Source organism: Podarcis erhardii (assembly GCF_964252035.2).
Source record: "Podarcis erhardii genome assembly, chromosome: 9".
Taxonomy (NCBI): Eukaryota; Metazoa; Chordata; class Lepidosauria; order Squamata; family Lacertidae; genus Podarcis; species Podarcis erhardii.
In genome coordinates, this window is record NC_138512.1 from 79,940,776 (window position 1) to 79,962,718 (window position 21,943).

General features: G+C 51.5%; 1 protein-coding gene across 2 annotated transcripts in view; it reads right to left on the minus strand.

Moving 5' to 3' along the window:
- Window positions 1–21,943, minus strand: part of EXOC6B (exocyst complex component 6B) — a 218,729-nt gene that overhangs the window by 91,612 nt on the left and 105,174 nt on the right. For both annotated transcript variants that reach the window (XM_081876792.1, XM_081876793.1), the window contains 4 exons: window positions 20,028–20,201; window positions 16,613–16,681; window positions 1,243–1,326; window positions 1,053–1,099 (listed from right to left, as the gene is read on the minus strand). In XM_081876792.1, the coding sequence (XP_081732918.1) occupies window positions 1,053–1,099; window positions 1,243–1,326; window positions 16,613–16,681; window positions 20,028–20,201 (374 nt within the window). The remainder of the gene's footprint in view (window positions 1–1,052; window positions 1,100–1,242; window positions 1,327–16,612; window positions 16,682–20,027; window positions 20,202–21,943) is intronic.

Here is a 21,943-nt window from a genome sequence, read left to right on the forward strand (position 1 = left end):
GGGAGAAACGTGCTAAGAGGAAGGTACACTTGGCAAATCCACACCATGATCAACTCCTGCCCGGAAACCAATGTCCCAATTGTGGAAGGAGGTGTGGATCCAGAATTGGCCTCCACAGCCACTTACGGACTCATTGTTAAAACCGTGTTTATGGAAGGCAATCTTACTCGGCTATGAGGGATCACAACAGCAGAAGCAACAGAAGAAGAAGAAGAAGAAGAAGAAGAAGAAGAAGAAGAAGAAGAAGAAGAAGAAGAAAGATCTGCTTGACCACATGGAAAACAGGATGCTGGGCTAGATGGCGTGATCCAGCTGCAGGGCTTGCCTTAGGTTCTTAGGACCATCTTTCCAGGCAATTTCCTCTAAATATGTACCTCTACTTAGCATTGTACTTGCAACTGGGCTTCAGACTCAAGTGTGTGTGTGTCCCTCAAGTCACACACTTGGCTCCTTTGCTCATATCTCCCATAATTATTTGCTCTGCAGGCCTATTTCCACCAATGAGCTGGGAAAGCCTGGTGAATGCACACTTCTCTGGCGTTTGAGAACTATGCTCAGCACGGCAGCAGAAAGATCCCAAGAACCAGGGAAACCTCTGTGCTCTCATCATTCAGGATGTGGGAAGTCATGCAGAAGGCATCTTGAACCCCAGGAGTCCCTGACAGACATTTTCTTGAAAACCTCCCCCAAAAAAGAGGTTCCACAGCCCCGCTTCCCATGGCAGCTGAAGACCCAATTCACTGTACACAAAATCCCTTTATTCTCCAGCCTGCAAAATGTGCAAGATCTCTCTGCCCTCACGTGCACCATGCAATGTTTGGGGCATTCAGACTCATTTAGGAAGCACTTGGTTCTCTTGCTTCAACCCCCTCCATGCAGGACTCAGAAAATGCCTTTTTAAAAGGAAGGGTATTAATAATAATAATAATACTAATACTAATACTAATAATAATAATAATAATAATATATCTTTATTGTCATTGCCCCCCCTCGGGGACAACGAAATTACTTTTGCAGCATCTAAGCAGATGAACAGAAAGAACAATACCTACCCTACAATCTGGTTGAAGTATTTCCGGTAGCCGCCCAACGTCTCGTGCTGGAGGGGGAGAGAAATGGATCAAGATTAAAACGTGCTGAAAAGAGAAGGGAGCAACCTCAGATATCCAGAGGTTTGGTGGAGAAACCCTAAACCCCAGCCCAGCTCTGAACCTGAAACCTATTCAAGGGAGCCCCACCTACCATGTTGGAGGGGGGCTGCAGCACCAGCCGGGCCTGCTTTCTCCTCTGCTTCCGGTAGTAGCTCTCAAAGGAATCTCGGGCGCCCTGAGAAGGAGAAGAGACCTGGTCAAGCTCCGGTCCTGAACGCCCCCACCTCCTGCCCAGAGAAAGCAGCTGCTCCCCAAAGGTGAAGAACTCAGACAAATCTGTTTTGAACATGGCCAAGTAGAGATCTGAGCTCCTGAGTCTCTTGGACCTAGAATCCTAGAGATGGAAGGGACTCTGAAGGCCATCTAGTCCAACCCTCTGCAATGCAGGAATCTCATCAAACGCTTAAGAGAAACATAGAGTATATCCAAGGCTGACCATCCCCAAGCCTGGTTGCAGCAGGCGGTCCAGGGAAATGGACTTCCAAGATCTCATTCCTGGTCCGTTACCACCAAGTCTGCCCCCTTGAGTGTATATGTGAAATTCATATTTTTTTGCTCTGACATGCATCAGTTTACACTTCCTTATATTGAGCTGTATTTAACATTTTACCACTTTGCCACCTCACTGCTCATCCCTAACTCTAGATTGTTTATGAACAAGTTAAAAAAACACAGGTCCCAATACTCCTCTTTGGTGGACTCTGCTTTCTACAGCTCTCCATTCGGAGACTTGTCCCTTTCAATTTATTCCAACTCTCCGTTTCCTGCAACTGTTGTTGTTGTTTAGTTGTTTAGTCGTGTCTGACTCTTTGTGCCCCCCTGGACCAGAGCACGCCAGGCACTCCTGTCTTCCACTGCCTCCTTGGTCAAACTCATGCTGGTAGCTTCAAGAACACTGTCCAACCATCTCGTCCTCTTGTCTTCCCCTTCTCCTTGTGCTCTCCATCTTTCCCAACATCAGGGTCTTTTCCAGGGAGTCTTCTCTTCTCATGAGGTGGCCAAAGTATTAGAGCCTCAGCTTCAGGATCTGTCCTTCCAGTGAGCACTCAGGGCTGATTTCCTTCAGAATGGAGAGGTTGGATCTTCTTGCAGTCCATGGGACTCTCAAAAGTCTCCTCTAGCACCAGAATTCAAAAGCATCCATTCTTCGGTGATCAGCCTTCTTTATGGTCCAGCTCTCACTTCCATACATCACTACTGGGAAAACCATAGCTTTAACTATATGGACCTTCGTTAGCAAGGTGATGTCTCCTGCAACTTAACTAATCCACAAAAGGACCTCTCCTCATATCCCTTGACTATCAAACTTTGGAGTCTTTGAAGAGGTACTTTGTCAAAAGCTTTTTGAAAGTCCAAGTGCACTAGGTCAAGTGGCTCGCCTCTATCCGTATGCATGTTGACACTCTTGAAGAACTCTAAAAGATTCATGAAACAGGACTTGCCTTTGCAGAAGCCATGCTGGCTCTGCTTAAGCAAGGCTTCTTCTTCTATATGCTTGGTTATTTTGTCTTCAGCAATACTTTCCACCAGTTTTCCCAAGACGGATGTTAAGTTAAGTGGCCTTCAGTTTCCAAGATCCCCTCTGGATCCCTTTTTAAAACTGTTGTTACGTTGGCTACATTCCGGTCCTCAGACAGGAAGGCTGATTTGAGGGACAAGTTACATATTTTTGTAAGAAGATCTGCAATTTCACCTTTTGAGTTCCTTGGGAACTACTGGATGGATGCCATACAGACATGGCGATTTGGACGTTGTCGTTTTGTCTGTTAGGCCTAGAAGTTCATCTCTCTCCATCCCCACTATCTGCCTCAGTCCCTCGGACTCCCTTGCTGCAAAAAAACGTTCAGGCACTGGGATCTGCCCTGTATCTTCCGCCATGAAGGCAGCCCCCAAACTTGGAAGCCCTTCGCTGCAGACCCCTCTCTGCCCAGCCCTGCAGCCACCAGAAAGGCAGTCTGGGGTGGGGTGGGAGATGGGGGGATTTCCCTGCCTCATCCACTGGGAACAGCAACTCCATGTTTTCCTAATCAACCCGACTCCAAGGAACTAAAGGCCTCTTTTCCATTTAAATCTCCCTCTCCCTCCCTCTCTGTGGGTAAGAGAGCAGCGAGAAAGTTCCTTAAAGCCTTTCATTTCCCCTGTCTGGCTGCAGCTGGAGTTCCCCTTTTAACTGCCTGGCCAGGGGAAGTGAAGACAGTTTTATATAGGGGGAAACTCTAAGGGCTGCTTTAATATGTTTGCATGTGAAGAGGGGAGCCCTTTTCATACGGCTCACTAATGAGGGTCAGCGGGATATCACACTTCGCCATCTGGCTCATTTGCACAGCGGGGCAGAGGCTGGCCCTAGCCTTGCGCAAGGGCCAGAGCTGAAAGGCTAAAAGGGTGGTCAAGAGATGCCCCCTACTGGCCACATCCTGGAACGGCCACCATCCCGGCATCAGTACCGGGCAGAAGGGTCCCCTGCGCCGCCTGATGCCATGGCTGGAAGGGAGATGGATACGGAGGGGAGACTGTGGTGAGCATCAGTGCCATGGGAAGAAAGGAAGTCACTGAATCATAGAATTGTAGAGTTGGAAGGGACCTCCAGGGGTCATCTATTCCAACCCACAGCAATGCAGGAATCTGAACTAAAGGATCCTGGCCAGGTAGCCATGCAACCTCTGCTTAAAAACCTCCAGGACCACCTCCTGAGGGAGTCTGTCAAGCAGCTCTTACCATCAGAAAGTTCTTTCTGATGTCCTCCTTTGCACAGCACGTGGATAAGCTATGGAACTCCCTGCCACAGGAGCAGTGATGGTCACCAACGGGGGTGGCTTTGAAGAGGATTGGACAAATTCATGGAGGAGAGGGCTAGCGATGGGTTTACCAGCCACTTTGGTTCTGCTCTGCCCTCCAACTGGGCCAAAACAAACAAGATGAATTTTAACAGGGAGAAATGTAAAGTATTGCACTTGGGCAATAAAAATGAGAGGCACAAATACAAGATGGGTGACACCTGGCTTGAGAGCAGTACATGTGAAAAGGATCTAGGAGTCTTGGTTGACCACAAACTTGACATGAGCCAACAGTGTGACGCGGCAGCTAAAAAAGCCAATGCAATTCTGGGCTGCATCAATAGGAGTATAGCATCTAGATCAAGGGAAGTAATAGTGCCACTGTATTCTGCTCTGGTCAGACCTCACCTGGAGTACTGTGTCCAGTTCTGGGCACCACGGTTCAAGAAGGACACGGACAAACTGGAACGTGTCCAGAGGAGGGCAACCAAAATGGTCAAAGGCCTGGAAACGATGCCTTATGAGGAACGGCTAAGGGAGCTGGGCATGTTTAGCCTGGAGAAGAGGAGGTTAAGGGGTGATATGATAGCCATGTTCAAATATATAAAAGGATGTCACATAGAGGAGGGAGAAAGGTTGTTTTCTGCTGCTCCAGAGAAGCGGACACGGAGCAGTGGATCCAAATTACAAGAAAGAAGATTCCACCTAAACATTAGGAAGAACTTCCTGACAGTAAGAGCTGTTCAACAGTGGAATTTGCTGCCAAGGAGTGTGGTGGAGTCTCCTTCTTTGGAGGTCTTTAAGCAGAGGCTTGACAACCATATGTCAGGAGTGCTCTGATGGTGTTTCCTGCTTGGCAGGGGGTTGGACTCGATGGCCCTTGTGGTCTCTTCCAACTCTATGATTCTATGATTCTATGATTCCAGAGTTGGAGGCAACAATGCTTCTGAATTCCAGTTCCTGGAAACGGCAGGAAGGGCGAGGGCTCTTGTGCTTGGATCCTGCTTGCAGATTTCCCATTGGGGCATCCAGTTGGCCTCTGTGAGGACAGGATGGTGGGCTATGTGGGTCAATGGCCTGATCCAGTAGCCTCTTCTTATATTCTTATATAAGAAAGCAAAGCAGTCACACTCAAGTGCCCTTCTGCAGACTGCTGCTGTTCCTCTCCCACTTTGCCTGTTCCCTGGACTCCTCCCCACACATTTCCCACCAGGACAGCCCCTCCCTCCAGAGTCCTCAACCCTCTTGTCCCTTCAAGCTCCCTTTTTCAAGGCCCCACTTTTGAGCAGATGACCCAGCCCCACTGGCCTTGGCCTGGACAGAGGGAGTAAGGAGCTCAAGACGGATGGCTGCTCTGGCCAGCATCTCTGGGTCTCCACTGTGCAGTTGTGCCCTTGGGCTTCCTTAAACACCTCCCTCGGCCTCCAGAAACCAAGCTGAGACTCCTGCATTGGCCGGGGGTTGGACTGGATGACCCCTGGTAGTCTCTACAATTCTATGATTCTAAGTCCTGGTATAGAGGCCCTTCCCTGCTTGAGGCCAGCAGTCTGGACCTCTCTGCCCATTTCGCTAGTGGAGCAGCCCCTTAGGCCTGGGTTTGTCTTGGCAAGCCCCAGGCCTGACCCAGGGGAGCTTCTCCTTGGAGGGCTTGAGAGCAGACAGCAAAGAGGAGGCTGAAGGGGCCTGGGCTTTCGAAGCAGCCGAACACCATTCGTAATGAGTCTAGCCCCTGTTCACAGATGCCCGCCCTCCTCCCTAATGTATAAAATGAATTTAAAGCCCTCCTTGATGGTCAGTCCTTGTGCAGTCCAAAGCACTGCTAGCTCTGCCAAGGGTGGCTTTAACTGATCGCCACTTTCCACAAACTTTGAGGCAGGATTTTAAACAGGCAGGCCACATAAGACCATGGAGGAGCCAAGGGGAAAGGTACATGCCCCCACACAGAAACAGTGCATTCTACAACCCAATATGATAAAGTTTTCTAATGTATATGAGGATTATTTGCACATTTTAAAAAGTTTTTTTAAAAAAGTTTTTTTAAAAAACTCACACATTTCACACACACTCTTCGTAAACACACACCTTGGCACTGATCCGGAGTGCACAAGCGAGGAGCTGAAGGCATTACAGACACCAAAAGGTGCACTACATGCACTCTGCACAGAAAGCACAGGCTCTGTGGACTGTTCCTCCTGGGACCTGGCAGAAGGCAGTGGGAGATTTCCTTGCTTCTGAAGACAACTAGTTGCAATGCGTGTTAGACACTGCAATAAAAGTCTATTTTCTGAGCTTTAAGGTCACTTCCAGGTGACCTTTTTATTGAGCCTTCATCCTGATTTGTATGCGCAGAGTTTGCAAGGAGGTTAGACCCCACGTCGGCTGTTTACTGAACATTCATTTCCTCGTATCCACATCATCTTCCCCCGGACAAGATGAATCTGGTATTTAAGTCAAGGGTATTACATGCGCTGGAAGGGGGAGGAGAAGAGAAGTCTGAGAACTTTTGTTCTCTTGCCAGAACCTTTGGTGACCCAAGGAACACATTTTATGATTTAAGAGATAATCATGACATACAAACGATGTGCAGGACAACTCCAATTTCACATGGCAAGCAAGCTGTCCTTTTGCTGTGCAGCCCAAACTCCAAGGCTCAAAGCCCAAGAGCTAACGCAGGAGGTGCGTTTTCCTGACTCCTGGAGGTCATGTGTTTCTCCCTAAGCCACAGAAATCAGGAGAGTCCCACAGAAACAGACCCCGACACACCCGCTGTGTGCCCACTTCAATTACAAATCACTGCAGGGAAATGGGGGGCGGGGAGGTTAATCTTCCTTCACAAACCTACCCAGGACAACTGAATTCATAAGGCGGCCACATTTTGAAAGCTGTTCTTAAGAGGGGCTGCGAACAAGGCCCCTTTCTTCTGATGATAGGCGGTGTGCCAGCCCTGTCTGCCCCTTCCTTCTGCATTGACGCTCCTCCAACGAAGTGACTAGGAACAGATGCCAATTCAAAGCCCCCCAGAGCCTTAAAGCCAAGCACATTCTCGTCCTCAAAGGACAGCAGCTGAAGCAGAGCCCTGAAGGTCTCTCCTGCTTCTCTCCTCCTGCCAGAGAGAAGAGCGCAAAAAGACAAGAGATGCTCAGTGGCCCACTGGGTCCTGTTCTGACAGCAGCCAACCAGATGCCTCCTATGGGATACCCACAAGTAGGACCCGAGTGCAAGAGCAACTCTCCCCTCCTAGGATTCAGAAGCACCGCCACCTCCCAACTGTGAAGGCACAGCGTAGCCCCACTTTGCTAGTGGCAATGGCTGACGCTCCCCTCCATGAATTTGTCTAAACCTCTCTTCAAGCCATCCTGGTTGGTGGCCATCACTGTTTCTTTGGGGAGGAACTTCCATAGTTTACTCTGCACCGTGTGAAGGACTTTGTTTTGTCTTTGCTCCATCTTCCAACATGCAACTTCATCAAACATCCACCAATCAAGGCACGGAGGGTGGCCCACAGCCCAAATGCACTCCTCTCCTTCTCATGCTGCTGCCTGCAGATTCAAAAGTCAGTGGGCATCATTGCCGCGTGGCCTTCCTCTGCTCATCATCTCTGGAGATGCAAACAGCAACTTAGTCTGCGCAACACACAATCCATTAATTCTAGGCGTTACAAGGCAACTGGTCCTGCTCCCCAGCGCCTGCTTCAATGGTTGAAGCAGAAGGGGCTATGTGCTGAATGGTGCCCTAACTTGCAAAGTCGGGATCCAGAAAAGGGATGTGCCCAGATCAGTTAGGTTTTCATCACACCGAGGGAAGGAAATCCAGAGGCAGGAGTGGGCAACATGTGTGTCTCAGAAGCCATGCAACTAAAATGACAGGGGTTCCCCAGCGGGCACTGGGTCTCATCTTCCCCACTTTGCACATCTTCAGGCAAGTGACCTCACCTCTGTGACGGCTTCTCTCCAAAGCGCTTGGCAAAGCCAGCAGCCAAAGCAGCCAAGCTCCATCTGAGCCTCAACACGGAGGGACAAGGCTCACTTTGAGTCAGGCCAATGGGCTGCAGCTATCAGATTCCTCGAAGGCCAGATCCCGGCCAAATGCACTTTGCTGCGCAGGCTGCGAAATGCGGCTAATATCTGGCACATCTCAGATCAGGAGAGGGACTGCAGTCAAAAGTGTAAAAGTGTCGGGCTTTTTTCAGCTGCTTTGAGTTGGCTGTAAGAAGCACAATCACTGAAAGCTCTGTGCCAGATGGGGCCCCTCCAGATGTTGTCGAACTACAACTCCCGCCAGTCCCAGCAAGCATGGGCAAGAGCCAGGGGTTCTGGGAGTTGTGCTTCAGTGACATCTGGAGGGCCAGGGGTTCCCCACACCTGAAATCACCGTTGACTCTTCTCTCCCCATTGCGGAGATATAACTGCTGCCTATCCAGACAGCACAACTGCACACAGAAACGTGATGTGTCCACTGTTAGCTGGATGTGCACATCCAAAATCAAGGGCCCCGGAAGAGGGCGCATAAGCCAGAAGAAGGCCTCGAGCATCGCTCACCCTCTGCCTTGTGAACAGCCTTGAAAATGAGTGCTGAATACCAATCATTTCTCTGTGTTTAAAGAGACACAGGTGCAGCCTGGAGGAAGAATGGCCATCCACAGATAGAACCACCAGCAACTGTCTGAATCACTGAGACCCAGGAAAGCTGGTTGCAGAAGAGCAGCAATGCACAGCCCCCAAAGCATAGACACAGGCAAGAAATGAACCCCAAGGAAGGAAGGAAGCGCAGGACACAGAAATGGCTGAGAACCAGTGAATAAACTGAGAGGAAGAGGCCTTGGGATGGGTTCTGGTGAACCCACATGAACTTGTCTTTTCTCAAGTCAGAGCACTGACCCATCCAACTCATGGCTGTCCAGGCTGAGGGCCACTTGCTCCCCAGGGTCTCAGACGGGGCTCCTTGCAGCCCATCATCTTGGGAGATGCTGCCAGGGATTGAGCCCAAGTCCTCCTCCATATGACCCATGTGCTCTCCCAGTGAGCTACAGCCCTTCTCATTGGTTCCTTCTCCCTCTTGCCCCGCCCAGACTGGCCAATCCCACACCTGTTTCTTTTGTATTTGAAGCAAAGGAGGAGAAGCCTTCGTTAGAATACCAAGTCATTCTCTGGAAACTCCCTCACCCAGGACATCCTCTCTAACCTCCTGGGGTTCGCTCCTTCTGCTCCCTTCCGCCCACCAATATCCCACCAGGAGTGGGCCTTGGAAACAGGGTACCCTATGCAAGGCCAACATTTGAGACCCTCCCTGCCCGCAGACTGTCTCGCCAGAGTGGTGCATGGTCTGGTTATCTCCCGCTTGGACCACTGCAATGTGCTCTACGTGGGGCTACCTTTGAAGGTGACCTGGAAACTACAACTAATCCAGGATGCAGCAGCTAGACTGGTGACTGGGAGCGGCCGCCGAGACCATATAACACTGGTCCTGAAATACCTACATTGGCTCCCAGTTCGTTTCTGAGCACAATTCAAAGTGTTGGTGCTGACATTTCAAGCCCTAAACAGCCTTGGTCCTGTATACCTGAAGGAACGTCTCCACCCCTATTGTTCTGCCCAGACACTGAGGTCCAGCGCTGAGGGCCTTCTGGCGGTTCCCTCGCTGCGAGAAGTGAAGTTACAGGGAACCAGGCAGCGGGCCTTCTCGGTAGTGGCACCTGCCCTGTGGAACGCCCTCCCACCAGATGTCAAAGACAAAAATAACTAGAAAAAGAAGAAGAGGTTGGATTTGATATCCCACCTTTCACTACCTTTAAGGGGTCTCAAAGCGGCCAACATTCTCCTTTCCCTTCCTCCCCCACATCAAACACTGTGAGGTGAGTGGGGCTGAGAGACTTCAGAGAAGTGTGACTGGCCCAAGGTCACCCAGCAGCTGCAGGTGGAGGAGTGGGGAATCGAACCTGGTTCCCCGGATTAGGAGTCTACCGCTCTTAACCACTACACCACACTGGCTCTCTAAACTTTTAGAAGACATCTGAAGGCAGCCCTGTTTAGGGAAGCTTTTAATGTTTAATAGGTTATTGTATTTTAGTGTTCTGTTGGAAGCCACCCAGAGTGGCTGGGGAAACCCAGCCAGATGGGCAGGGTATAAATAATAAATTATTATTATTATTATTATTATTATTATTATTATTATTATTATTATTATTATTATTATTATTATTATTATTTGACACACTCCAGGCCTTGTGGTGCCTTCCCAAAGCCAGGTAAGAGAGGCCCTGGGTTTTGGGAAGGAGGTGCAAGGCTTTGGAGCCCTCCAGCCTCCCTCCCAAAGGTGGGCAAGCACTAACTTGGTTTTGGGAAGGAGGCTGGAAGGAGGCTTTGCCCCTGCGCCCTGGGTGGAGGAACCAGTCGCATGGCCCTAAATCTGCCTCTGGTGGGAGCTTCACTAGGGCAGGGTGAGAAACCTGTTCAGGCCAACTCAAATCATTATTTTCAAACTCTTTCCCTGACTGTGCCAATGGGTTGCTGGTGTTTGGACAGCAGCTGCAGGAGCCGCGGAGCTCTTTTCCCTTTTCCCTTCTGCCTGCTCTCCCTGTTCAGTCTCGGGAGACTCACAGGCTGCTTGTGAACCAGTCTGCAAGAAGGAATTGCCGCTGTCTGCAATGGGAGCAATGTCACGCCCCTGTGAAAAACCAAGCCACTGGGTTTTGTGAGCCACAGGGCAGGGGCAAACTGGGGGCAGTGGGGGGGGGGAGAGCGTGAGGGAGAAATAAAGCCCTGGCGGCGGCTGCTCCCCAGATTCCATTAGCCCCCAACCCAAAGCGGTTATCGCAGGTCACTGACACTTGTTCATTCTAATGGCTTTTCCTGTGCCCTTATCAATGCGGCGCACAAAGCATCTCCCTTCGGCCGTTCCCTATGATCTCAGCCCCGTGTTTACAGCTATCTAACTCCACCAGGCACCGCTAGGTCAGCCAAGTCAGGACAGGAGGCTCAGAGACAGGCCAGGGCAGGCTGATGGGGCGCCTGAGATGAAGGAGGGGGGTGGAGAGAGACAGAGAGACAGATGGAGACGGAGAAGGAGGAGAGCATACGGAGAAGAAGCTCTGCTTTCTAGTTTTGCCAGTCCCGGGACATAGCTGTAAACAGCCACAATGTCCACAGAACCACTGAATTGCAGAGTTGGAAGGGGCCCAACCTTGGAAATGCAGGAAGGAAAGGGGTGGGCTGGGTCCCCACAAAAGGAATGGACGGACAGATGGACAGAGAAGAGGTCTTGAGGGGATGTTTGAGCAGAGGCACGCCTGGTAAGACCCTCCAAGTAGGTCTATCATAGGAACAGGCGGAGGGTGGAAGAGAAGAGCGTTACAGATGCTGATCATGAACTGGCCGCCCTCTTGCATACGCAAGGCACCCTCCATCAATCCCTTGGGTACATGTGGGGCAGTTTCATCGCGTGCCTTTGGCGTCATCATGCAATGCTGCTGCCTTCCTGTTCCATGGTACCCCTACAATACTGGGAGGGAGGGATTAACCCCTCTTGCACACAAGGGGTACCCCACATGCACTACACTACCATTCCCCAAATGGTACCTACATGTCTGACCCAAACCAACAGATTGCCACTAAAGAACGCAAGAAGAGCCTGTTGGATCAGGCCCATGGCCCGTCTAGTCCAGCATCCTCTTCTCACAGGGGCCCAGCAGATGCCTCAATGAGAAACCAGCAAGAGCAGGACTCTCCCCTCCTGTGGTTTCCAGCAACTGAGATTCAGAAGCATTTCTGCCTCCAGCCATGGAGGCAGAGCAGAGCAGAGCCATCCTGGCTAGAAGCCATCCATAGCCCATGACTTACAAAAACACGAGGAAGTCTGGTCCTCTGGCTTCAACACGAGCATCCTCACGCCACCCATTTTGTCAGAGCAAGGAGCCCCCTGCTCTGAGGCTCACGAGAGACAAAACTTGCCTGCTGCGGACCGGAGGGACCCTGAAAAGTGTGTGGTAGAGGCAGGGGGCCAGAGGAGCAGTCTGGGGGTGGGGGCAACCATTTATGGCGTTTGGCACCACCCGCAAGATAGGAGCCAGGGCAGGGGGAGGAGGAAGGGTCAGGGCAGTCCGAGATGGAGGCAGGCATGCAAGATGCAGCAGAGGAAGAAGAGACTGCTCAGGCGAGGGATGGCCCACCATTCCCCACCCACCACCTTCCAGAACCAGGAGGGGCTTGAAGAGCAAAAATGGCTTTCCTAGAGGTGGAGCCTCAGGTTGTGCGTCTGTGACCCGTCAGATGAGGGTCCATAAGCTGCAACTGCCCCACAGGGCGTAGAGCTGTGGACAGCTGCCTGGAGGCTAGAAACCTGTGTGCACATGTATAACTGGAGCATCGTGGAAGCTGCTGCGAGTGAGTTCTTGGCTGGTGGTGCGCAGCACCCTGCCGCTCCCTCGGCTTGTAGGTATTGATAAGGCACATTAGTCGATTTGATTCCCTATGACCCCGAGGGCTCCCTGGAAGGACGGATCCTGAAGCTGAGGCTCCAAGACTTTGCCCACCTCAGGAGAAGAAAAGACTCCCTGGAAAAGACCCTGATGCTGGGGAAGATGGAGGGCGCAAGGAGAAGGGGGCAACAGAGGACGAGATGGTGGGACAGTGTTCTCGAAGCTACCAGCATGAGTTTGACCAAACTGCGGGAGGCAGTGGAAGACAGGAGTGCCTGGGGTGCTCTGGTCCAGGGGGTCACAGGAAGAGTCGGACACAACTAAACGACTAAACAACAAAATGACTGAGAAGATCCTGAGCGAAGATTCTGCACTGACCAGAAGAGAGAGCGAGAGTCCTTGCTGGAGTCTGCTGTCCCCAGTCATGTGAGAGTCCACTCTCTGTTCACCACAGCCTGACCCTGGTTTGCTTCTGCCCCCCCCCCCCCGCCGCCGCCTGCCCTTCCTGCCAAAGTTCAGCACTTCCTGGAAAGTCTCCATGCCTGTTTGATATTGTACGTTGCCTCCGCTGGTGAAGGAAGAAGGATTTACAGGTGCCTGGCCCTGCCTCCAAGACCATGACCGAGCGCTGACCTTGTGTTACAATACGTGAACTCCTACCCTGCTGATAAGGAGGACTGGCAGATAGAAGAAGGATTTTTTTCCCTTTTTCAAATAATCCTTTGGGAACTTACAAGCTGCTCAGCCATAAAAGTGAGGTGACAGGAAGGTCGGGTTCACTAAAAATAATAAATATTGCTGTATTTATTCAAAGTGGGCCTTTTCAACTGCAGGCTAAGCACTTAGATAACGCTATTGTAAATGACAAATATTTGCATTTCTTAGAACTGTTACGTTATGATCCTTCCGGCCGGAGCCGATGTGAACATTTTCTCTGGTGCCTGCCTGGCCGCTGAGACCGCACACTCCGAGAGCACAGCCTCGAAAGCTGTTCAGGAATGAGCCACCGGTCAAGGGAAGTGGACAGCTGCCCTCCCAGGTCATTCTCAGGCCAGGCTCAATTGCTGTGCGATACACACCGTGGGGAAGGACCCCTTTGGCTCTCTGCCTTTTGACTGAAAGCAGATTTGTGCATTCTTGACATCCATTCTTTAGAGGCTGTGTCCCAAGGGAGCACCCCCAAACAGGGAGATGTACCCGTTAGGCGGTCTCTAGAAACACATGCAGAAAAACCTCTGTGGTCCTGTATTCCACGGTGGGCAAGCTACCAGACCGTGCACTTTGAGATCACATGGAAGGAACAAAGAAGGATCTTGGATTTAGCTCAGAGTTCCACCTCTGGCCCAGGGCTTAAGGCTTCAGGACATTAACAGAGATGCTCAGGAACTTTGGCACCTGCGAGACACACCTTCACCTGCTCAAACCGCAAGAGTAACACAGTCTTACTGTGGTCTAAACCACTGAGCCTCTTGGGCTTGCCGATTAGAAAGTTGGCGGTCTGCATCCCTGTGGTAGAGGGGGCTCCCATTGCTCTGCCCCAGCTCCTGCCAACCTAGCAGTTCAAAAACATGCCAGTGCAAGTAGATAAATAGGTACTGCTGTGACGGGAAGGTAAATGGCATTTCCATGCGCTCTGGTTTCCATCACGGTGTCCCATTGCCCCAGAAGCAGTTTAGTCCTGCTGGTCACATGACCCAGAAAGCTGTCTGTGGACAAACGCCGGCTACCTCAGCCTGAAAGCGAGATGAGCGCCACACCCCATTGTCGCCTTTGACTGGACTTAACCGTCCAGGGGTCCTTTACCTTTACCTTTCACAGGATTAAAAGAGAAGCCCACGAGCAGAAGGTCGGAAAAGTCCCTAGGAGTAGCAACAGTAGCACCCTGGAGGAAAAATGCACCATGCCACAATCTTAACAGAAGCACAATACCCCAGGGAGGAAAGCCATGGCACACGAGTGTCATTCCTGAACAGGCACAGCATCCTGTGTTGGGGGTGGGGGATCCCTCTGGCCAGTGAAGGGTCTTCAGGTGCCACTTGGTGAAGGAGAATCCACCCAGATCCCCCATCCCTTAGACAGCAAGACTATTTCAAACGTTAACATTTAGCCCCTGCACAATTTTGGTCATTTCCCTGTTACGATTGCTACTGCTTGGGGATGGGGCACAATAGCAACTGACTTGAGCCCAAGTTCCACCCCACCCCCCTCCTCACAAGAAGAGGCTTTAAAACTCCAGAGCGACTCTACAGTCTTGCCGTAAAAGTTTCAATGGGACTTGAGAGGTTGTTTGGCCTAAATTATGCTGGATGAGTCAGACTTGCCTTTGAAGAATGTGTCAGACGCAGCAATGTCTGCCTCCCGGCAGGAATGCAGGACGGTAATCAGCATGTTTGCTATAACACAGCAGGGACTTTATGACAGGAGGCAAAAAGGCAATGGCTACTTCTCCTAGAAGCATGACTCTGAGGAAGAGGGGGGCAATCCCTCGGATGGGACCCATTCCCTGTGGACAAGGAGCCATGCTCTCGTGCAGAGGATACTTGGAGGGGTCCCAGCAGTGGGAGATTTTAAAGGTGGATAAGATAGTTGGGTGTGTGGTGGGCACACAGGCCGCAGGGTGGATTTGCTGCCTGGCAGGAAGACTGTGGGTGTCGCTCATTGCCTAGATAGCCTGGTAGATACTGCTGTGCAGAAGACAGTGGTCCTGGTACACACTGGTACCAACGACATGGGGAATTGTACTCTATAGTTCCTGGAAGCCAGACTGGGTAGGATCCTGAAAGCCGGGTAGGATCCTGAAAGCCAGGTAGGATCCTGAAAGCCAGGTAGGATCCTGAAAGCCGGGTGCTCCAAGGTAGCTTTCTCTGAAATGCCACTGGGTCTGTGTGCAGAGCCAGCAGACCGGGGCAGCTATGGAGTCTCAATGCATGGATAAGACGATGGCACCAGGAAGGGAGGGGACGGGTCTGGATTTGTTTCTGGGGCAAGCAAGGCCTGTGCATAAGGGACGGGCTCCACCTGAACCAGGACGGAACCAGACCGTTGGCGCTTAAAATCCAAAAGTTGGCAGAACAGCTTTTAGACTTGATTGTGAGGGGTGGAGGGGATAAGAGCTGTGGAGGGTCCGGATCAGAAGAAATCTTGGGATGGAACTGAAAAAAATATGAAAATGTGAATGGGGGAGTTGCAGAACTAGGCACTGAGAGTGCAGGGGCCCAGGAGAGCAGTAATGATGCTCTGCAAATCTATGGTGCAGCTGCATTTGGAATGCTGTGTATAGTTCTGGCTGCATCTCTTCAAGAGGACTTGGAAAAGGTTCAGAAAAGGAGAACCAAAATGGTCAGTGGGGTGGAGAACCTCCCCTTTGAGGAAAGGTTATAGCATTTGGGACTTTTCTCTAAACTAAGGTTGCAAGAGGTAGCTCAACCAGTAGAACATGAGACTCCCAAGGTTGTGGGTTCGAACCCCACATTCGTTGAAAAAATTCTGCATTGCAGGAAGTTGGACTAGATGATCCTCATGGTGCCTTCTAAATCTGTGATTCTATATCCATGATAAAAAGTCATGTCAGAGGAGACATGATAAGACTGTACAAAATTATGTGTGCCCTGGAGAGAGTGGGCACAGATAATAGTAGAACTCATGGGCATCCGACCAAGTTGAACGTTGGAAGATAAAGGGCAGACCAAAAAAAAGAAAAGACCCTTTCCCCTCAGACAGATCATATTAATCTATGGAACTGGCTCCCACAAGAGGCAGTGATGGCCACCAAACTGGATGGATTTAAAAGAGGATTACAGAAATTCCTGGAAAGGGCTATTGAGGGCTCCTAACCAGGTGGCTCTGCTCTGCCTCCACGGCCAGAGGCAGCAATACTTCTCAATGACAGGAGGGGAGAGATGCTCTTGTTCCCAAGTCCTGCTTGCAGATTTCCCATTGTGGCATCTGACTGGCCACCGTGAGAAGAGGACCCTGGACTAGGTGGGCCACTGACCTCATGCAGCCTGTTCTTCTGTTCTTATGCGATCCCAGAAACAGAGCGAACCAAAGGTGATTTGGCTTTACCAAAACTAAAAATGCAGCAAAAAACGGCCCCCATACCTTCCAAATCACCCTTTGTCAGGAAAATAATAATAATGTTTTATGCAAAGCACACCCAAAAACATCTACAGGAGAGATGGGGCTGGTAATCACCTAGCAACTTCTCAAAGATTCCAGACCATCTTTTGACATTTTTCCTACAACAGGTGGAGGAGAGATGGCAGATCACTTACCAGTACTGAATAGATGTGCAGACAGCGGTAGACGGGGGAGAAGTCCACCAAATCCTGGGCACCGGGCACCTAGGGCGATATTAACAGAAGCACACAGCTGAAACGTGGATACATTTCTGGTGACATGTACTAGGCTGAGTGGTGGGGAGAAAGAGGAGGTGAGAAGCTGTGGTGGAAGTCAGGAGGAAGGCAGAGGGGTCACAAATCAAGTCCTCCAGAAATGCCTCTATCGGGGGGGGGGTATAGGAAGTCCACCCTACGGCTGGTTACATTACCACCTACCCAGAAAGAAACCTGGGTGTCAAAAGCCCCACAGATTGTCACGGGTTGTCAAACTTCTCGTCGTTCACCTCAACCTCCAGTTTGGAGAGGGACAGGACAAGGCGGGGAAAACCAGGAGGCAAAGCAAGCTCGGGGGATGTCATTCCACAAGGACTGACCCTTGGAGAAATTAAATGCCAGCAAAAGCAAACCTGAAGGAGCATCTCCACCCCCATCGTCCAGCCCGGACACTGAGGTCCAACTCCGAGGGCCTTCTGGCAGTTCCCTCCCTGCGAGAAGTGAGGTTACAGGGAACCAGACAGAAGGCCTTCTCAGTGGTGGCACCCACCCTGTGGAACGCCCTCCCATCAGATGTCAAAGAGATAAACAACTATGTGACTTTTAGAAGACATCTGAAGGCAACCTTATTATTCTGTTTGGAGCTGCCCACAGTGGCTAAGGAAACCCAGCCAGATGGGTGGGGTATAAATAAACTATTAGTACTAGTATTAGTATTAGTATTCTATTGGGAGCCACCCAGAGTGGCTAAGGAAACCCAGCCAGATGGACGGGGTATAAATAAATTATTATTATTATTATTATTATTATTATTATTATTATTATTATCATCATCATCATCATCATCATCATCATCATCATCATCCAAGTTTGGTCAGCCCAGCAGCTCCCAGGAGGTCATGAGGAAGGATTCTGTCTCTTCACCTGCACCGCCAGAGACCTACCTGGAAGTGCCAAGGACTGAACCTGGGCAGGTGATCTACCAATGGGCTACGGCCCTTCCCCATTGGCACAACCCTTCCCAAACTTAATTCTGACAGGCAGGAAGAAAGCCTCCTGCTCCCCGAAGAACTTCCTCCCTTGCTGACGCACCCTTTCGGCACCCCCCTGCTCCAACGTCAGTTTCATCACCAAGGACAGCACCCACTGCCGGTTCCTGAACGGAGTCCCACTTTTGCACAGCTCGGTCCTTCTCAGGTCCTTTGTTGCCAGCGCCCTCCTCTCACGTGTCAGAGATCAGGAGCAGCACCCTCTCTGTCACTGCCCCAGCTCTGTGGGAAACTCCCCACCCCTAAGCCCTGACCGAAGGCACAGGATGAGGCCACCACCTCTCCAGGTCTGGTCAACACCTGAAGGGAAGGACCCGTTGGGAGCCACATGGGCGCTGCCATGGATTCGTGATGGGAAGAAAGGTGGAACGCCAATTTAAAAAACTCAGTGAAGTCAATAGCAAAGGTCATCTGCTCATGAAGGTCGCTGGAGAAAGGGGGAAATGTAGCTGCCCTCTGACACTGCTGCTGAAACAATTAGAGCTTTGGAGTTTGCCTTTTATGGCATCGCATTACTCTAAACTCACGTTGTGAACCCCCTTTGATGGCCAAGCTCTATGGGAAGGGATGCGGCTCAGCAGAAGAGAGAGTGGCTGCTTGCATACCTATATTCCTGGGCCCCCCTCCAGTTTCAAAAGGCAATGCAAAAGGCTTTTCTCCGCCTGAGACCCCAGAAAGCCATAGCCAGTCACAGCAGGCAATCTTGGGCAGCTTCCTGGGCTTCCAAGGGTGGCACCCTTGCTGAGGGTAAAGGGTGCAGCTCAGTGGTTGCCTGCAGAAGGTCCCAAGCCCAGTCTCAGGATCTCCGGGGGGGGGGGCAGCAAAAGGACTCCTCTCTGCCTAAGGCCCCCGGCAGCTACGCCAGCTGAGCTAGACCAGCCTTTGCAACCTGCTGCCTTCCACACACAACTCCTGGAATCTGAAACATCAGCTGAGGGCGACTGGCAGGGGTTGTAGCCAAAAGCACCAGGCTGGCTTGGTACAAGGCAGCTCCCCAGTGCTTGAGAGCTGCAGGCAGGCATTAAACCACCTCCTTCGCAGGTGGCACTCCAATACAGCGTCTCACTTTTGGGTCATAAAACAGAATCATGGAATTGCAGAGTTGGAAGGGGCCCAAAGGGTCATCTACTTCAACCCCCTGAGATGCCTCCTGCAATGGGTCAAGTGGCGGTTCTTCTGACTAATGGCTTCCCAGTGGCCACACGGGTCTGCCTTCCTCAAATGCAACAGCACCCACACATTTCCACTGCTGCCCAGTCTCAGTCAGACCTTTCTTCACCTGACAATTGAGTCCTCCTAGATTCGCTGCACCACAGCCAATCCGCCCCTACGCCTCTCTTCCTCCTCCTCCTCCCTCCCCCTGCTGGAGAAAATGCTTTGAATCCAAACCACTTTTCTGAAGAGGGGAGAAGCTGTCCTCTTTTCAGGAGCACTTTCCCCTCGGCAGACCCTTCAGCGGGTGGCGGGGGAGGCTCCCTGTAGCATTACAACAACCCTCTTTGAAGGCACCAATCAGCTGGCTGCTACAGAAAGTGCATCTTCAAAGGAGGCTGCTGTAACCACTAATCAGCTGTCCGTGAGACTTCCGCTGAACGATGGCAGGTGCCAATCATCTGGTGCCTCTGTGACGTCAGGGGACTGACCTGTGAGGGTTCCCATCCGCTTTTCGGAGTTGGCCTGCAAGGGGTGGGGAAGGGAGGATCTGACCCACCAGCCAGACCGAGCTCTCCACCCCGCTGTGGGGTCTATCCTTATCTGTCCAGGGCTCTGGGTGAGGCACCTCAGCTCTCCAGCAACCTGGAAACTGAGGCTCGGTCCAGAGAAGGGATTTTTAAAAGCAGGGTAACTTTACAGAGACTTAAGTTTTACACTCTGAACAAGCACGTATGCATAGATCCCTTGGTTTGCCATTCATTTTCTTCAAAAAATACCAGATACCGTTGGTTGACTCTGGAAAGAGAAGGGTCTTCCTTTGCCCTGGGAGGGGGGCCCCCCAGCCATCTTCTGGCTGTCTGAGAGAATTGCAGCTGTCAGGCTGCAATAGGAACAGGGGGCAACTGAAATGGGGGGGCAGGGAGAGAAGGAAGGGGCTGCTTCCCTCTTGGAACCAAAGTGCTCACCAATAAACCTTGAATGTCCAGGGGGCACAAAGAGCCAGTTTATCAGCCTGGCACTGACAGCCACCTAAGGCCCACCCCGGGGGCCCACACACCCCTAGTCCAAGGGGGTGGCTTCTCTCCTCCCTAGAGGGCTGGCACACCAGGAGAGCCACGTGGCAACCCCACCTCCGCTTGGCAGGCACTTGCCTCCTCATCCTCCTCTTCGTCTTCGACATCCAGGATCCCAGAATCCTGCTCGGACATTGGAGTCATGCTTTTGACCTCTGGCTCCGATCCTGCAGAAGCATCCTTCTTGAACCGCCGACCACCAGCTTTCGAGGGCTGAGACACAACGTTGCCCAGGTTCCTTTGCTGCTGGGCCTAAAAAGCACAAAACAGTTGGGGAAATTAAGTCCTGCCGCCATCTTATTTCGGAACGGATGCTTGTGCCCCAAACACCACGCAACCGAGTCAACTTCTGCATTTACCTTCCATTTCTAACCCTCCCGGGAGGCTGTGCCATTGCATCAATGGCGCCTCCTTCCACAAATCATCATCCTAAGCCCAGCGCCTTTGCCAGACTGATCGGTTTACAGCCAGCTGCCTTGAGGATAGCCCGGCAGCCATGTGGCAGCTGTCACCGGATGCATTAAGGACCAAGAGTTACTTTGCTTTTGGATGTGTTCCCCTTTTCATCCCATGTCAGTAAAAGCCTCCCACATCTGGACCCCAGAGATCCATGGAAGCATTCTTCCCGCAGCACCCTGGGAAATCTGAATTGCGCACAGTTGATTGACGCCGTCTGCAAAATGTATTCCGCCAAGATGCTCAGATCAGGATTACCCCAAAGGCTCAGCCTGACGGGGAGGGGGGGCAACCTCGCAGGAAGAGGCCCTCCCCCCTCCTCCCGTTTCCCCAAATTAGTTCATAATCCTAATGTTTTAATCTGTAGGAAGCCCAGGACAAGGGGGCGTTGGGGAAGGACAAGCCTGCAAGGAGCTGGGGGGGGGTGGGAAATTTCATGACTTTCCTTCTTTCATTTTTTAATGGAGGAGAAACATGCCACTGAGCTCTGCAGCTCAACTGACAGCCTGAAAGGGAGCAGGGATTTTCTCGTTAGATAACACCGTATCCATGACAGAAAGAAAAATCCACCAGCCTCCAATGTGCATGTGTGCACTGACAGAGTCTATATAGATGTGACTGGAAGGGGATTAGGATGCAGAGACAGTCTTCAAAAGCCCAGCTTGGAGGGAGCCGAAGGGGGCAAGCCCCACTCTTCACTCACATCTGAAACAGCTGGCTGCAGCACTGCACTTTAGGATGCTGAACAGGGAGAGGGAGGTGGGAGGAAGAGACTTAACGCTGTGCCCGCAGGAATCCCATGGTTGCAAGGGGCCTTGAGGGTCCAGGACTCCTCTGCTGGCCACCCCATCCCACCCAGGGCCCTCCCTCCCTCCCTCCCTGATGCCCTGCTCTCCAAAATGGGAACTGACTGGGCATGACCACAAGCAAGGAGGGCCGACTGCAATCCCAGGAGCCCTCCCAGGGCAAGGGAGCAAAGGGAGAACGTGTCATTCAGCCACAGCCGGAGGAGATAGCACAGCTTGGAGGCAAGAAGACCAAGCAGTCCCTTGTGACCACACAGCATAAAACCCTCAAGGGGTTAGAGGCAGGAGCAAATCTCTCCTCCTGTTGATCAAAGTGCTGCCCCTGGAACAGGGCAGGCGGAGTAATGTGTGAGGACTACAAAGGCAAAATGAGCATCTTTGAACAGACTAGAGGTTTTGCAGGCCTTGGAACCCCACTGACACCTTCATCGCACCTGGATCGTCACAGTAAAATGTTCTCACATGAGGCGAACGAAGCAGCTATTGATAGCATGTGGGTGGGTGCAAGCGGGTTCGCGCAAACCCACAGAAATAACCAACAGCCACGAGATCAGGGCGAAATCACCCAGGGTGTGGAAGTGGGGTGGGGGGGAGAGAGCTTTCACTGCAAGGTGCTAATGAAGAGAAATCTTTAGCTGTTCCACACGCTGGAGTCCCACCGAAGTCAAAGAGGACTTAAGCGTTCCCAAACTCCGCCTGGAAGTCTGCCCAAAAGCTAACGGCATTCTCAGA